The 15,207-nt window shown below is 41.1% G+C and overlaps 1 protein-coding gene across 3 annotated transcripts in view; it reads left to right on the forward strand.

Annotated features, from left to right (window-relative positions):
* Nucleotides 1–15,207, forward strand: part of Lhfpl3 (lipoma HMGIC fusion partner-like 3) — a 529,544-nt gene that overhangs the window by 345,183 nt on the left and 169,154 nt on the right. For all 3 annotated transcript variants that reach the window (NM_001081231.3, NM_001359998.2, NM_029990.2), the window contains exon 2: nt 11,176–11,412. In NM_001081231.3, coding sequence (NP_001074700.2) covers nt 11,176–11,412 — 237 coding nt within the window. The remainder of the gene's footprint in view (nt 1–11,175; nt 11,413–15,207) is intronic.

Genomic DNA, 15,207 nt, shown 5'->3' on the forward strand with positions numbered 1-15,207 from the left:
GGCTGAAAGATATGTGAGAACCTTTTTGACAGAACATTTAACATGCTGACTTCTCTTACTCTTTTTTACAGTTTTTGTCCAGTATTTTTTTTTATACCTTTTGCCTTTCCCAATTTTATTTCTTCAAGAGACTGATTCTTGTCCTAAAGTAGCAGCATTTTCAATAGAAGTTCATGGAAGATCCTGGAAGAGTGATATAGCCTGTGTGTCTTAGTTATTTTTAGTTTCCCAATACACAGTTGCAAAGGGGCAGTAAAAGTAGGGAAACAAAAAGTAGTAATAGTAAGGCAACTCAAGACCTTCTTGTTTTAAATGTACTAAATAAGTCAGTCCCTTGGAGTCTCCATAGCCTTTATCTCTAAACACCTATGAGATGAGCAGATTGGAGAATAGCCATAGAGCTGAAGACAAGGAAATCCCAGGGAACAGTCTGCTCAAGGTTTTAGTATCTAAACCACATGGAGCTGCTCTGCACTTTCCTGGTGAGCAAACAGCTCAGCATCTAGACTGCATCGTGTCTGTCCTGAATTAACTAGCTCTCTCTATAGGGAGATTGACAGCTGCTCTACAGATATGCAGCTATTCTTAAACTGTATAAAGACCAGCACCCATGAGAGAAGGATATGCATATATGCTGATGTGGGGGAGGCTGGTGTGGAGGGATAGGGGTGTGAGTGAGTGTAGGAGTGTTTATGAGGATGTAAGTGAAGGTGGAGGTGCGAGTGGGTATTTGAGTGTGTGCATGGGAAGAGAAAGACTATACTGTGTAAAGGTGTATCACCTAGGTGCCTATTATGATGTGCACATGTAGGACTGTGGTATCCTCCTTGAGTCGTGTCTTTTCTGAAGAGGGGTGAAGAGAATCTTCTTTTGGGCTTATGTTTCCAGCAGCCTTCGTATACAATATTTATGTTTCTGTATATTTTATCTAAACAATTTTTGATCTTTCAAGTTTTAAAAACATCAAAATGCTACTTTTGAGTAGTGTATTGAGTTGATATAGTAAGAATAAGCATCCTGGCCTTGTTGTGATCCTTGGTCTGCACCACTGAGTATAATGTTGACTGTGAGTTTTCATGCATGACTGCTATTACATTTATGTCATTTGCTTTTATTCTTAATTTATTGAGAATTGTTTGTCATGAAAAGTTGTTGCTTAGTACATATGTTGAAGATGTGGTCCCATCGGGAAAGAAGGTAAATTCTCTAAGAGATGAGACCTAGTGGGAAGCCCTTCGATTAAAAAGCGTTCTGACCCCAAATGGAAAGCTGGTGCCCTAGGGATAAGCTGTTGTAAAAGACTGGCCTGACCCTGGAGTCTTTAATCCAGTCTTCTGGCCTTGAAATGTCAATTGTTTCCGTGTTTGGAACTCAAAGCTTTCATCTTTAGGTCCTCACCAGAGAGAGTGAACCAACAGAGTCACCCAGACTGAAAGCCTTGAGAAATATAAAGAAACCTCTTTTCTACACAATAGGTTGCCTTGGGAATTTCAGCACAGCAATACAAAACTGACTGATAGAGGCAGAACTCAAAACAATTTCTGTCCTTTGTTAAACAGCACAAGGGATACAGCAGTGTTTTGTGTGAACAACAAACAAGCAAACAAACAAACTCATGAGGAAAGATAGGAAGGGGTTGGGGCAGATAAGCCCAGTTTTCTCTCTGAGATGTTCCTGGGATGCTAACTCTACCTCTGTGGAAGACAAGGAATGGAACCAAGGAATTGAATATATTTTCAGGAAAATCCCTCTCTGTGGAAACTGACAGTTAGGAAGAAGTATTTTCCTGTTTCTGGGATCTTTATTTAAGAATTGAATGAGAAACCAGGCAATGGTGGCGCACGCCTTTAATCTGAGCACATGATAGGCAGAGGCAGGCGGATTTCTGAGTTCAAGGCCAGCCTGGTCTACAGAGTGAGTTCCAGGACAGCCAGGGCTATATAGAGAAACCCTGTCTCAAAAAAAACAAAACAAAAAAAACAAACAAACAAACAAACAAAAACAAAAACAAAAACAAAAGAATCAAATGAGAAGATTCATATAAAGTACACAGATGTGAGAGCCATTCAATAAACATTAGCCATTAGCCATTTCCACTCTGTGTTTTCTATTAATGATTCCATTCAGGATTTCATAAAATTTGGACCTGTGACTGGTTTTGTGCGTGTGTGTGTGTGTGTGTGTGTGTGTGTGTGTGTGTGTGTGTGTGTGTGTGTGTGTGTGAGTGCTCTGCTGGTTAGAATGGTCTTTAAAATGTTTTTACACTCTAGATTCTAAATTTTATTATATGTGACTTTTACCAGTGTTGGGGATTTAATCATGTGCCATGTCCATGACAGACAAGTGTTCTATGACTCAGCCATACCCCTATCCCGATATGTAGCTATATAAACCTCAAGACCTAAAAGGATTTGAATTGATATCATCCTTCTGGCATCCTATTGTGTAAAGTCTTTCTCTGCTAACTGTAGAGATTGTATCTGCAGGAGTGAGTGGATGTTGAATCCTTACCACACAGCCCAGGTACCACACAGTACCATGAGTAGATTATGGGTCCCTTTATTCAGGAAAACTGGGACTAAGAGGCTAGACAGGGTATAGTAACTTTTCTTATCACCAGATACCACTTTCAAACTCTTGAGTTTTGACAGTCTAGGGTTTATTTATATTTTTCTCTTAACCAATTAAGCCATTTTGTCTTTCATGCTATGACCCCAAGTTAAATGACCATAAAAATAATATTGTGTTTAAAGCCATAATCTTCTAGGACACAATTTTCTTCTCAGCCATACTCTTAAGCCTCAGTATTTCATGTCCTATGTCATTAAGTGACTCTATTTTCTGGAAATAAACTGATCTGTAACAGTAAACCCTTCTCCTGAGTTATAAATATTCTAGCTCAAAAAAGGCTGGTCATGAGCTGATGCAGAAGCTTGCGGAAGTGAGTCGTCTATCTTCTTTAGCAGGTGTTCAGAGTGACAATCCCTGTGTGAACGTTTGCCCTCCATGGCCCTGGAAGCCTCTGCTGGCATTCATTTTCCCAGATACTGTATGCCGGAATAATTGATAGAGTTAGGTGAATGCAGGTCCTTCTTTTCACCATGTTCCTCTCGAGTGCCTCCGCATTATGAGGCAATTTATCTTGCTTTTGTGCAGCAGGTTTCTTAAAGGGAGAATTTAGTTTTCTCTCTGTGTTCAGAAATAGGCAGTTCTCAGGTTCATACCATTCACAGTCTTCGTGGGACAGTTAGACTAGCCACATAAGCAGGCTCAAGAAAGTCTCCTTTCGTTGCTTTTTCTGCCTTCTTTCCTTTCCTTTGGAGACAGAGCCTACTGCAAAGGCTTGTGGATTCTCCTAAGGATGTTTCCTCCATGAAGAGTACATTCAGCTCTCTAACAAGAAAATGTCACTGTCATTAGTGGCTCCTAGGAATGAATCATCAACTATTTCAGAAAAATTTGTTATAGGATCAGTGGCCTTGACACAGAGCATCCTTGTAGAAAGTGAATACTTGTTAACCACTTGAAACACACTTTAAGTGGACATCAATTGAAACACCCTCACAAGGACACCGTTGTTACATATTCTAGACTAGAAGGCTCAATGGCAGCATACAACATGGCTTTATGCCACCTTTACCTGCCTACCTGCAACCATTTCTCCTGAGCATTCAAGAATGGTCTCTAATACATGCCCAGTAAAACTGTTGCCAAAAGGAAGGAATACTTAGCTGGAAGGAAGTTAGGTTTTCTAGGAAGAAAGCCATTTTTTGATAAATTATCAACTGGAATGTGTTCTCTACTATCCCTTATGGTCAGCATGAGTGGGTTAATCAGATATTCTGAACCCTTGTTTACTACAGCGATGACACTGTATCCCAGGGTTACTTGATTAACCCTAGTTAATAGAAAGCCAAGAAGAGTGCTATGTCTTCTGTTACCAACTAAGGGATCTGGCAAGTACTTCCTACTCAGGACTGAGGAGAGCTATTTGTGTCTATTGGCTATACAAATCATGCAGATTAGGAAAGTCTGGCTAACAAAATACCAGAAACAGAATTTATCTCAGCACTGAAGAGCTGATTCAAAGAAGCTAACAGAGTCTCATCTATTTTTATGACTTAAATGTAGCAAAATTGGAAGACCTTCTGCTTTCTAAACTAAAACAGCTAAGTAGAAGGAGGAAAGGTATATGTGTTGATAATGCATTAGTGGGGGAGTTTTTATTATATTAGCACCATCTTAAATTTTAAAAAGCCTTAAATGCATTTGAGGTATTTTTGATCCTACTTTACAACAATTTACACTTTAAAAACAGATAATCTAGAAACACACAAAAAAAAATTATGTTGACAAATGGGGAACCAGGGTACATGTATACCACAGTGCTCTGCATGGTGTATGCCACAGGGCTACAGACTGTATGACACCAGAGTGTCCTTGCCAGGTAACCTCACTTTTTTAGAAGAGCCCCAAAACATAACCTTCCTGGTCAGTTTTTTATAAGTTTCCTAAACCTCAACCCATCTACATCATTGAAAACAAAAATCATGTCTCGTAACTTCTGCAACCACAGCTTTACAGTACAGTGTCCATTGCACAAAGAATAATTACACAGTTTCTCCTGTTTGCTCTTCTTCACTGAGAGCTTAATGTAGGGAGTCATGCACCTTAAATACAGAAAATCATGGACTTCTACTCCAGTTCTCTGGAGGTTGTGTTTTGGGGGTATTCCATCTCCGCTCTTTTTGTCAGTGGCAAGTTGAAACTCAGGATGTGCAGAAATACAAACTTAAAGCAGGAAGAGCTTGAAGAAAGAGAATGTCTTTGTTGATGGCGCCATCCTGCAAACTTCTGATCTAGGGAGCTGTCCATTTGCAGCTGCACACTCTGCTGACACTTAGGTGCCAGATTTGCTCATTGTTTTGAGCTGTGTCAGGTGTTAGGAAACCTACTGTCACTAGTGTATTCAAAAGAAAAAGGTGTTTCTAAGTGGCCAGTTTTCTTTTCTTTCTTCTCACATGAGTACTTTCTGACATTTTCCCTTCCTCTCCCCCCAAGTCCTCCTGCACCCCCACTAACTCTCAAATTCGAGACCTTTTCTATTTTAATTACATTGACATGCATAAACATACACACATATATATACAACCTCCCAAGTTCATTTGGTGTTGCTATTAAGCACATATGAATCTCAGTTAGTGTTTCTGCTGATGTGATAAAACACCTTCACGAACAAGCATGTTGGAGATAAAAAGGATTTATTTCCCCTTACAGCTCTCGAGTCACACTTCATCACTGAGGGAAGTCAGAGCAGGAACTGATACAGAGGCCAGGGAAGAGTGCAGCTTTCTGGCTTGCTCCTCGGAGCTTGCTCAGTTTGCTTTCTTACACCATCCAAGACCATGTGCTGAGGGTGGCACAGTCCCAGGAAGCTGTGCCCAAGTCATTAATCAAGAACATGCACCACAGGCTTGCACAGGCCAACCTGGTAGAGTCATTTTCTCAAGTGAGGTTCCCTCTTCCAAAATGACTCTTGTTTGTTGACTCTTGAGTTGACATAAATCTAGCTAGAATAACTGGTGTCATCATGCACATCTTATTTAGGCAGCCTTACTGAGATTTCATGAGGGCTGTCCGGAACTAAAAAGGGGGGCCCAGGGGAAGAAGGGGGGAAGACCCACACCCCGCCAGAGTTTTACCTATTCTCTGGTCTGCCAGGCATGGGAGAGCTGCCATACACTTTCCACTCATCCCTGGGTGGTCATTCAAGCCTCTGACCAAGACTACTGACCAAGGGGCAGCCCTACCTGGGGACCCCAGAGCTACTTTGCTAAAGCCACTGGGGTTATAGGAGAGAGGGATGAGGGAAGAGGTTCCCAACACTGATGAGAGTGAGTGCAGCGGATCTTGACTGAAGCACAGGAAGGCCTTCTAACAGGAGATTAGAAAGGGCTCATTAGGAGAAAGCCTGTCCCATCCTCTAAGCACAGTGGGCCTTGATGAGCAGAGACATTCTATGGTTTTAGAGCTTTATTGTAGAAATGCAGGAGAAAAGAGAGAGGGGGGCTAGAGAGAAAGAGAGTAAGAGAGAGGAGATGAGAAGACAAGGAGAGAGGAGAGGAGAGGAGAGGAGAGGAGAGGAGAGGAGAGGAGAGGAGAGGAGAGGAGAGGAGAGGAGAGGAGAGGAGAGGAGAGGAGAGGAGAGGAGAGGAGAGGAGAGGAGAGGAGAGGAGAGGAGACAAAGAGAGAGGAGAGGAGACAAAGAGAGAGGAGAGAGGGGGTGAGAGTGAGGGGTAAGAAGTAAGAGAGAGACAAGAGAGCAAGCAGGGGCTGAACAGCCCTTTTTATGAACTTCACTGTTGCTAGGTAAATGGGGAGGAGTTTAGCCTGAAGTCAGAAGCTTGGGCAATTGCCTACGTGACTACTGACCATGCTTCTCTTGTGGGGGCTGGGGGGGGCGGTAACTTAGGCAGGGGCCAGAGTTCCAAGAGCATAAAGGGACATGCCTACCATGTCATGTAGGTGAATTATGACTTTGGGGTTCAGACCTCAGCTCAACTGGAGACCAGCCTGCATGGCCCAATGCCCCACAGAGTGCAATTTCCCTGCCATGTTTAGAAGACAGTGCCTCACAGGAGGTATCCTGGCCTTCTTGTTCTTACAATTTTTCTGTGCCCTGAGCCATGGGTGTAGGGGTTGTGTTGTCAATGTACTAACTAGGGCTGGGAACTCCACAGTAGTATATTTCTCCATTTGCACCAGTGGTGGACCTCTGTAGTAGTCTACATGTGCTGCAAAAGAAGATTCTTTGGTGAAGGGTGAGAGCTACATTTATCTCTGGGTATAGGTATAAACGTTTAGACTATAATCAGACATTATATTGGTTTAGGAGAATAGCAGTAATAGAATGTCTTCTCAGGTCTATGGCCTCTCCAGCCACCTGGCTATACAGCACCAGGCACAAATCCACTCCTGTTGAGCTGCCTTTCAGTCGAATTAAATAACTATCGGTGGCCCCCAAAATAGAAGCACCACCACTGCCACATTGGGGCTATCCTATTAAGTCAGTAGTCGTGGTAGAGCACAGGCTTTACATCTAGGTGGGACTACTGATGGTCTTCCTCCCTTGACAGCTTCCATAGCACCTTTGACACTATGAGAGCTAGTCTTCCAGGTTAGTTCCAGCTCAAGTATTCCAAATCCTGTATTCTAGATGTATGGAATCTTCATCAATAAGATCTTACCTTCAAGTTCTGGGAGATAATTTAGGCAATGGCAGTCTCTCAGATCCCCTAACCAACAATGCCAAGGGCAGATTTGCATGTCTGCCACTAGAGGTTTTGATAAATAAATTGTGGCTGTTGCAGAGAGAGTTTTATCATTCTTTGTGGTGTAACTCCATTTAATCTCTCTCTCACTCCCTGTCTCATACATATACATATATGTGCCTATACATGTGTATATATATATATATATTTATATACCTACACAAACACACAATTATGTATACATATATAGATACATATGGATAGAAACATATATGTGTGTATTTGTGTATATATATATGAATATACACATGTATACTATATATGCATTTTAAGTAAGCCTATAAAAGATCTTTCATAAACACATAGAATGTTTCCTATGACCGTGTCAAACAACCTTATCTTTATTTATCCCTGCTTCCCTCCACTGTATTTGTTAGTTTCCATGCTCTGGTTTTCCCATTTATAGCACTCATGTCCTACTACCCCCAACTAGAGGCATGTACACACACACACACACACAGATACACACATAGATACACACAGACACACATATACAAACACATACACACACATAGACACACATAGATACATACATAGACACAAATACATATACACACACATACAAATAGACACACACACATAGATACATACATAGACACAAGTACACACACACACACACACACACACACACATGTTCCGTTCTATGTTCCTGGTTTCTTTGATTACTATAGGTTATGTAATCAAATCTAAGAATTCTGTTGGGCACTAGGATCCACAAATAAGAAAGACCATGAGACATTTGTCTTTCTTGCTCTGTGTTACTTCACTCAATATAATATTTTCCAGTTCCATCCATTTTCCTGCAGGTTTTATGATTTCGTTTTTCTTTACCACTGAATAGATTCCATTGTGTATATGTACCACATTTCCATCAGCTATACTACTTCTTGGCATGTACTTTAAGGACTGCATAGCCTACTGCAGAGCTCCCTACTCAGCCATGTTCAATGCTAGGATGTGGAAAACTTACATGCCCTTCAACTGAAGAATGTATATATCTTAAATACTTATGAAATACTAAAGCAATTTAGAAACTTTCCAGATATAGTTTTGACTCAAAGATCTTCTGCATTGTCCAAAATAAAATTAATTATGTTCATGGAAACTGCATTTTTTTCAGAACATGGATAATCTGCACTAAATAATGCTGTAGAGTGTGTGCTGAGTGTTGAGAGAGGACAAAGGTGAGGCTGGAGAGATGGCTCAGCCATTAAAGGCTAGGCTCACAACCAAAAATATAAGAGAGAGGACCAAGATGTAAAAATATTTTCAATTCACCAACTCACTGTACTTAAATCGACCCCAAGTAGGTCAATCTGTTGTCTGTTGAACATGGCCCACAGAATTAACTAAGCAAGGCTCACAAGCCTCACAGAGACTGAAGCGACAATAACAAACTGGCTCTGAATGCCCCCTGTCCCAAATCTCTCTTAACTATATTTATACCATTGACTAATGGTACTAACTGCCACTAACTACATTTTAGAGTGTGGGTCCAGATATTATAATCAGTTTATTTACTCTTCCATTTTGTAATTCAAATTTTAATGGCTGTTTTGTTCAAGACATTGTTTTTTATTCTATGAATGTAAGAAATATAAATATATATATATTAAAAACGTAACAGATGTTATATTCTATGAATATAACAAATGACCAGTATTTGTGAATAAATAACTTTAACAACACAAAGGAGTAACAAAGGCTCTAAGCTGAGTATAAGCCACAGCTATAAGGGCTCATCTAAGGGCCATGTGGTAAGTGAAAAAGAATTTGGAACCAGGTATTACCATATGCCTGTAATCAAAGCACTTCACAGGCTGGGGCTAGGAGGATCATGAGTCAAAACCAGCCTGGATTACATTGCCAGATTATATCAAAAGAAAAGAAAACGGGCAGAGGGACCTAACAGTTCAGTCAGAAAAGTCCCCGCTGCACAAGTGTGAGAGCACGAGATTGGATTCCCAGAATGCATCAGTGTCTGTAAGTCCAGTGCTGGATTCCTGAAGCTCACTGGCTAACTGGCCTAGCTGCATCGATGGGATTCAAATCCAGTGAGAAATCTTCTCTCAAAAAACACAGGTAGATCAAAGCCTAGCCCAGCCATCATGAAACAGGCTTCATCCAGCAACTGATGGGACCAGAGGCAGAGACCCGCGGCTAAGCATTAGGCAGATCTTGTGGGACCCCGGCAAAGAGGGCGAAGAGGACTCTAGGAGCCAGAGGTGTGGAGGACACCAGGAAAGCATGGCCCACAGAATCACCCAAGCAGGGCTCACAGTCACAGAGCCGTGTGGGTCTGAGCTAGGTGCTCTGCATATACGTTATGTTGTGGAGCTTGGTGTCCTTCTGGGACTCCGGTTGAGATGTCTCCGACTTTTTGCCTTCCCTTGGGGCCCTTTTCCTCCGGCTGGGTTGCCTCATCCCACCTTGATATGAGAGTATGTGTCCGGTCTAATTGCAATTTGCTATGCCATGTTTGGTTGGTATCCCTGGAGGAGCTATGGATCTGGGGGATGTGGGGGCAGTACTGAGGGTAGACTGGTTCCAAATCCTTTTTCCCTGGGAGAGGGGAGGGGATGGAGGGGAAACTGCAGTGGACATGTATGAGAGAAGAATACACATTTAAAAATAAAATAAGGGTAGAGAGAAACTAAGGAAAAGCACTCAACATGGACCTCTGGCCTGCATATGCACACATACACACACAAACACACACATGCACACAAAAAGCAACACCACACACATATCCACACAAAGGGGAGGGGGAAGTACTCACAAGCAATGATATTTGAAATATAGAAAACAATTCTCTTTCTAACTCTCTTAATTTCCATTGAAGCTTGGCATTGCCACACTGTGCTACATTAGTTTGTAACATTGTTGTTGTTGCTGCTGTTGTTGCTGCTGCTGCTGCTGTTTTTCAATACAGCTGCCTAAACATGACCTGAACAACAGTAACATCAATAGACATGCTAACATGTATGGAGGACAGCTCAGAAGACCTCAACCCCACACAGAGAACTACAAGCAGCTAAGGAAAGCTGAGAGCGAGAAAGATAGTTTCCTCCATGGAAGAGCACAGCAGTTGGCTATCCAGTCCCAAATGGTCATGCACATGCGTGCGTGCGTGCGTGCGTGCGTGTGTGTGTGTGTGTGTGTGTGTGTGTGTGTGTGTGTGTGTGTGTAGCATTATGGATACTAAGCAGGTTATAGTTACGTATTTAGGAAATGTATTTAATATGTATGCAAATATGTAATGAAAATACACATTAGAGAAATAGAAAGAAATCAAGAATTTGAGTGAGAGCAAAGGAGATACATGAAATGTAGGGTTTGGACAGATGAAAGAGAAGGGGAATAGGACACACACATATTAACTGACTAAGACAGAAAGTTTCAGTGTGTGGCACACGTGGTCTGGACACTGGAGGTGGGAGCACAATGTTATTTTCCCAATGATTCGAAGTCAATACACACTCTGGTATTTCCCATGTTATCCTAATCCTTCATCTGGCTTCTGTCACTGATCTTGTCACTACTCAGAGACAGCATTGACTTGTCATCCTTGCAGTGTGATGTTTCCTTCTGGCCTATTTGCAATGGAAGCCTTCCGGCAAATGTGCACAGAAATTCAATTTCTCAATATTTTCTCACAGCTAAATCTACCTTATCTCAGATTGGTCTGCTTAACCGGGAGGAGGGGTTGGACAGGAAACGGAAGTGGGATTTGCTGCTCTCAAAAGCAAGAATTTGAAAGGTCTGACAAACATTAGAAACAGGGTTTTTTTTTTTTTTTAAATAAAATGTGTAACCTTTTCCCTTTTGTCTTTCTCTCTTTAAGCTGCCTGCCTTGTCCTTGGCTGTATGATTTTCCCTGATGGCTGGGATTCAGACGAAGTAAAACGGATGTGCGGAGAGAAGACAGACAAGTACACTCTTGGGGCCTGCTCGGTCCGCTGGGCGTACATCCTGGCTATCATCGGAATCTTAGACGCCCTGATCCTCTCGTTTCTAGCGTTTGTGCTTGGGAACCGACAAGACAGCTTGATGGCAGAGGAACTGAAAGCAGAAAACAAAGGTAAGATTACTCAAGGAGCTCTTATTGGATGACTCAAGCACAAAAAAATAACCTAAAACAGAATAAAGCAGCCGCTCTCTCCCTCTTGCCCTGCAAGTCCCCTTTTTCCTGCATTCTCATGTGCACGGCTGTTAATGCTCTGGATTCTAAGACTCCTCCGCAGGTTCAAGACGCTTACAAGACTTAAGTATAGCGTTACAATTTCATCTTTCTGCGCCTCCTTATCTTCCTGGGACTCTCTAAGTCCACTGTGACTGTTTAAGTAGTTTTCCTTCTCTAATGCCTTAACTGTCAGGAGTTAATGGCTAAGAGGCAACATTGGGGGAGGGGTATCCATTGGATTGAATGGAATGTGGGTATGGCTATTTTTCCAGGGTGAAATAAATACCTGTGAACCATCACAACCACGCAACTCAAGCTCATCTGGGAGAAGGGATTTGGAGATTATAGTAGCACCCCAATTGGCTGGACTTTTCAATGTGTTATCTGGGTAACCAACTCCTTAGATTTCCTTTCAAAAGGAAATTTTCTACTGAAATACAAGGAAACTTTGAGAAAGAACAGGACACTGACTGTTGATTAATACCTAAGTATAACAGAGTAGGTGACTAAGAGTTAGTTTCTCATTATTCAAGGTGAATCTTGTAATTTTTCTTCCACACTCCTAAACCTGTTCTTTAAGGTAGAGATTTAATGCCAAGAATTTGTTATAGCCTTAGATTTGTGCAATGAATTTAATCCTTATAGTATGGGGTTGGGAATTTCTTGGTGGTGGTGGTAGTAGAGGTTGATTTTTGAGATAGTGTCTCTCTCTGTAGCTCAGATTGACCTCAAACTCTTGAGCCTTCTCTCCTAATGCTGCCTCCTGAGTCCTCAAACGCAGGCACTGCCCACCATGCCTGGCCTTCCCTGTTATCTTCAATCTTTATGCTTTGCATTTACATTATTACCCTCAGCTGAGGGGCTCCTCCTAGCTTTTTGCTCCTAAGAAGGAGCTAAATCCATCCTTGAACTATAAAGTTTAGATACTGCTTCAGGTAGGTGCTAATTTGAAGCATTCCTTGGTAATATATATATATATATATATATTCCTGTATGTGAACATCTTGTGTGATGACCATATAGCCAACTTCGCAAGTGACCATCACTGTCCATTCTTGGAAAGCAGGAACATGAAAAGGCAAATGGAGTGGCTGAGAGGACAGCAGACACCCAGGGATTCTCTCCCTCTGACTTGCAGGCACACCATTTATCAATTTAGTTAATCCCATCAAGAATGTTCTAAGCACAAAGATAACTCACAGGGAAAACAGCTAAAACTTCCAAAACACAAAACTATCTTTCCCTCAGGGTTCACCTTTCTAGATTTAAAAAATCACTCAATATAAAAATAACAGTTATAGTTGTGTTTGTGTTAAGATTTAGTACTTTTGTGCATTCATTAATCTATTTTTATAAACTTAATTAATTTTAAAAAGCTTGCAAATAAATAAAAACATTACACACCCAAATTAGCCAGGCCCAAAGTCTATACAGCTTACTGAACTCATATACAGTTAGAATTACCAATCTAGAAGCTGTGACACTTCACATTAGAGTTTACACATTTAGTATTGAATATATGTTTTGTATTTATCTACCACTAAAAAATCCATTAAAATCAGGACTAGAAAAAATAGCTGTATATTCTTTTTCATAACTTGCATCTACTACCTGTCTTCAGTACTTCCTCATTCCCTTATATTACGTTTTGTTTTATATGTACATATATTAATAATGCACTCATTAATTCAATGCTCTGCTTGGAGCTCTCTTCTGTTTCTGTGATCTGTTGGATATACTCTGTTTTCTTTTTTAATATATATATATTTATTACGTATTTTCCTCAATTACATTTCCAATGCTATCCCAAAAGTCTCCCATGCCCTCCCCCCCACTCCCCTACCCACCCACTCCCCCTTTTTGGCCCTGGCATTCCCCTGTACCGGGGCATATAAAGTTTGTGTGTCCAATGGGCCTCTCTTTCCAGTGATGGCTTACTAGGCCATCTTTTGATACATATGCAGCTAGAGTCAAGAGCTCCCTGGGTACTGGTTAGTTCATAATGTTGTTGCACCTTCAGGGTTGCAGGTCTCTTTAGCTCCTTGGTTACTTCTGTCTTCTTCCCTTCATATTAACTGGTGAGGATTGCTCAGATTTGCCTACCTTTCTGGAGGAATGAGTTGAAGACTGCTTTGTTGTGCACACGTGCGAATCCTTGCAGCCTCTGAGATGGCCTGTGATGGGACAGAATGTTACCTGGTCCCTTTAATGTTCAAAGTTATACTGAAAACTGACTTCCCTGATCTCCTTTGATCACACATACAAGAGAATTCAGAAAAATACAGTTAAAGTCGGTAGCAGGTCATCTCCTGCATCAGAGCAAGCCAAAGAAGTCCCAAAAGCATCAGACTGTGCAGTGAAACAGTTCAGCATCCCAATCCAAACTCCTTAATCTGAGACTCTGAAAAGATAAAACAGCCTTGCTCTGCTCACTTGCCAGGCCCTTGTATGTTAGAGTCTCTATAAATCAGGTCAAGATTCCTAAGCCTTTTATGAAATTTAACCAGACCTATGTATTTCTGAGAAATGACCCAAGATTTACTGTTGCTATACAAAGCAGTCTTTGTTGTTTGGTATTATTTAATAATTTGTTCAAGCTTGAAACTTCTGAACTCAGATTATTTGAGACCAATCAATGATTCTACATATGATATGCATGAGCCTAATTTGCAGTTATAAAACCGGTTACTTATTAATAGGCATACTTACAATTGCATGGATGTGTTAATATCACTGTTGAGTAATTAAAATATTTTCCAGTGTTAATTTTTACTAATAAAGCTACCAAAAAGTCTCTTGGGGGACATATCTTTGTTTTGGTATACATTGTAATACATTGAAATCCATGGTAATACATTGATAAGGTGAAAAGTGTAGTGCTAGCTCAGTATTTTAGAAGAATTTACCCCAGGATGTTTTCTAGTAAGGATTTCGGTGGTACTATATGTGAAGCCATGTCTCAGAAGAGTAAAGAATTTATGCGTTCCTATATTAATATCACTGCACATTGTAATGTCTATAGTCTTTCAGCTTTATAGCCCACCAGTCATATCAACATGCATCTTAGAAGTAGCAGACGCATAACAAGGAACAAGATATGATCATAAGACAGACCACTAAGGGCCATATCTTCTTTGGGAGCTACTGTAATTAACTCTACGACATAACTCTACAACACATCCCTGCTTCATGCAGAAGAGTCATCACATAAATCCGGTTTTCTATGTATCATTATGGCAAGGATATTGCTTAAATTCATGAATCCTTCTTAGCAGCCATCCTAATGGGATAAAAACCAAATCAATCCTACATCAGTTGAAGAATCTATCAGGGAAAGGAACTTGGCTTAATTGTTGACCATATTCTACTCATGATCTCAAGATAAAAGGGAATGTGACATGCTACTGAATCATAAATTGATCATCACAAGCATGCTATTCCATGAGAAAACAAGGAGGGGTTTGTAACTAAAAGCCCCCTTCGTAGTCAGCTCCAGCTGTCTCCCAAGAAACATTCGTAGAGCATTTGCCCCGGGCCCACCTCAGCAAATCCTCCAGGATATCTTGAGCCTCTTCTTTCCCAAGAGCACAAACATCACATGAAAGATACCTCAGCTAGAACAGATTGTAAACTGTGGGATGGAAAGAATGAAAGCAGAGACGTGGTTTTACTCCCTCAGTCAAACGAAAACAA

This window comes from Mus musculus, chromosome 5 (assembly GCF_000001635.26).
Source record: "Mus musculus strain C57BL/6J chromosome 5, GRCm38.p6 C57BL/6J".
Classification (NCBI taxonomy): domain Eukaryota; kingdom Metazoa; phylum Chordata; class Mammalia; order Rodentia; family Muridae; genus Mus; species Mus musculus.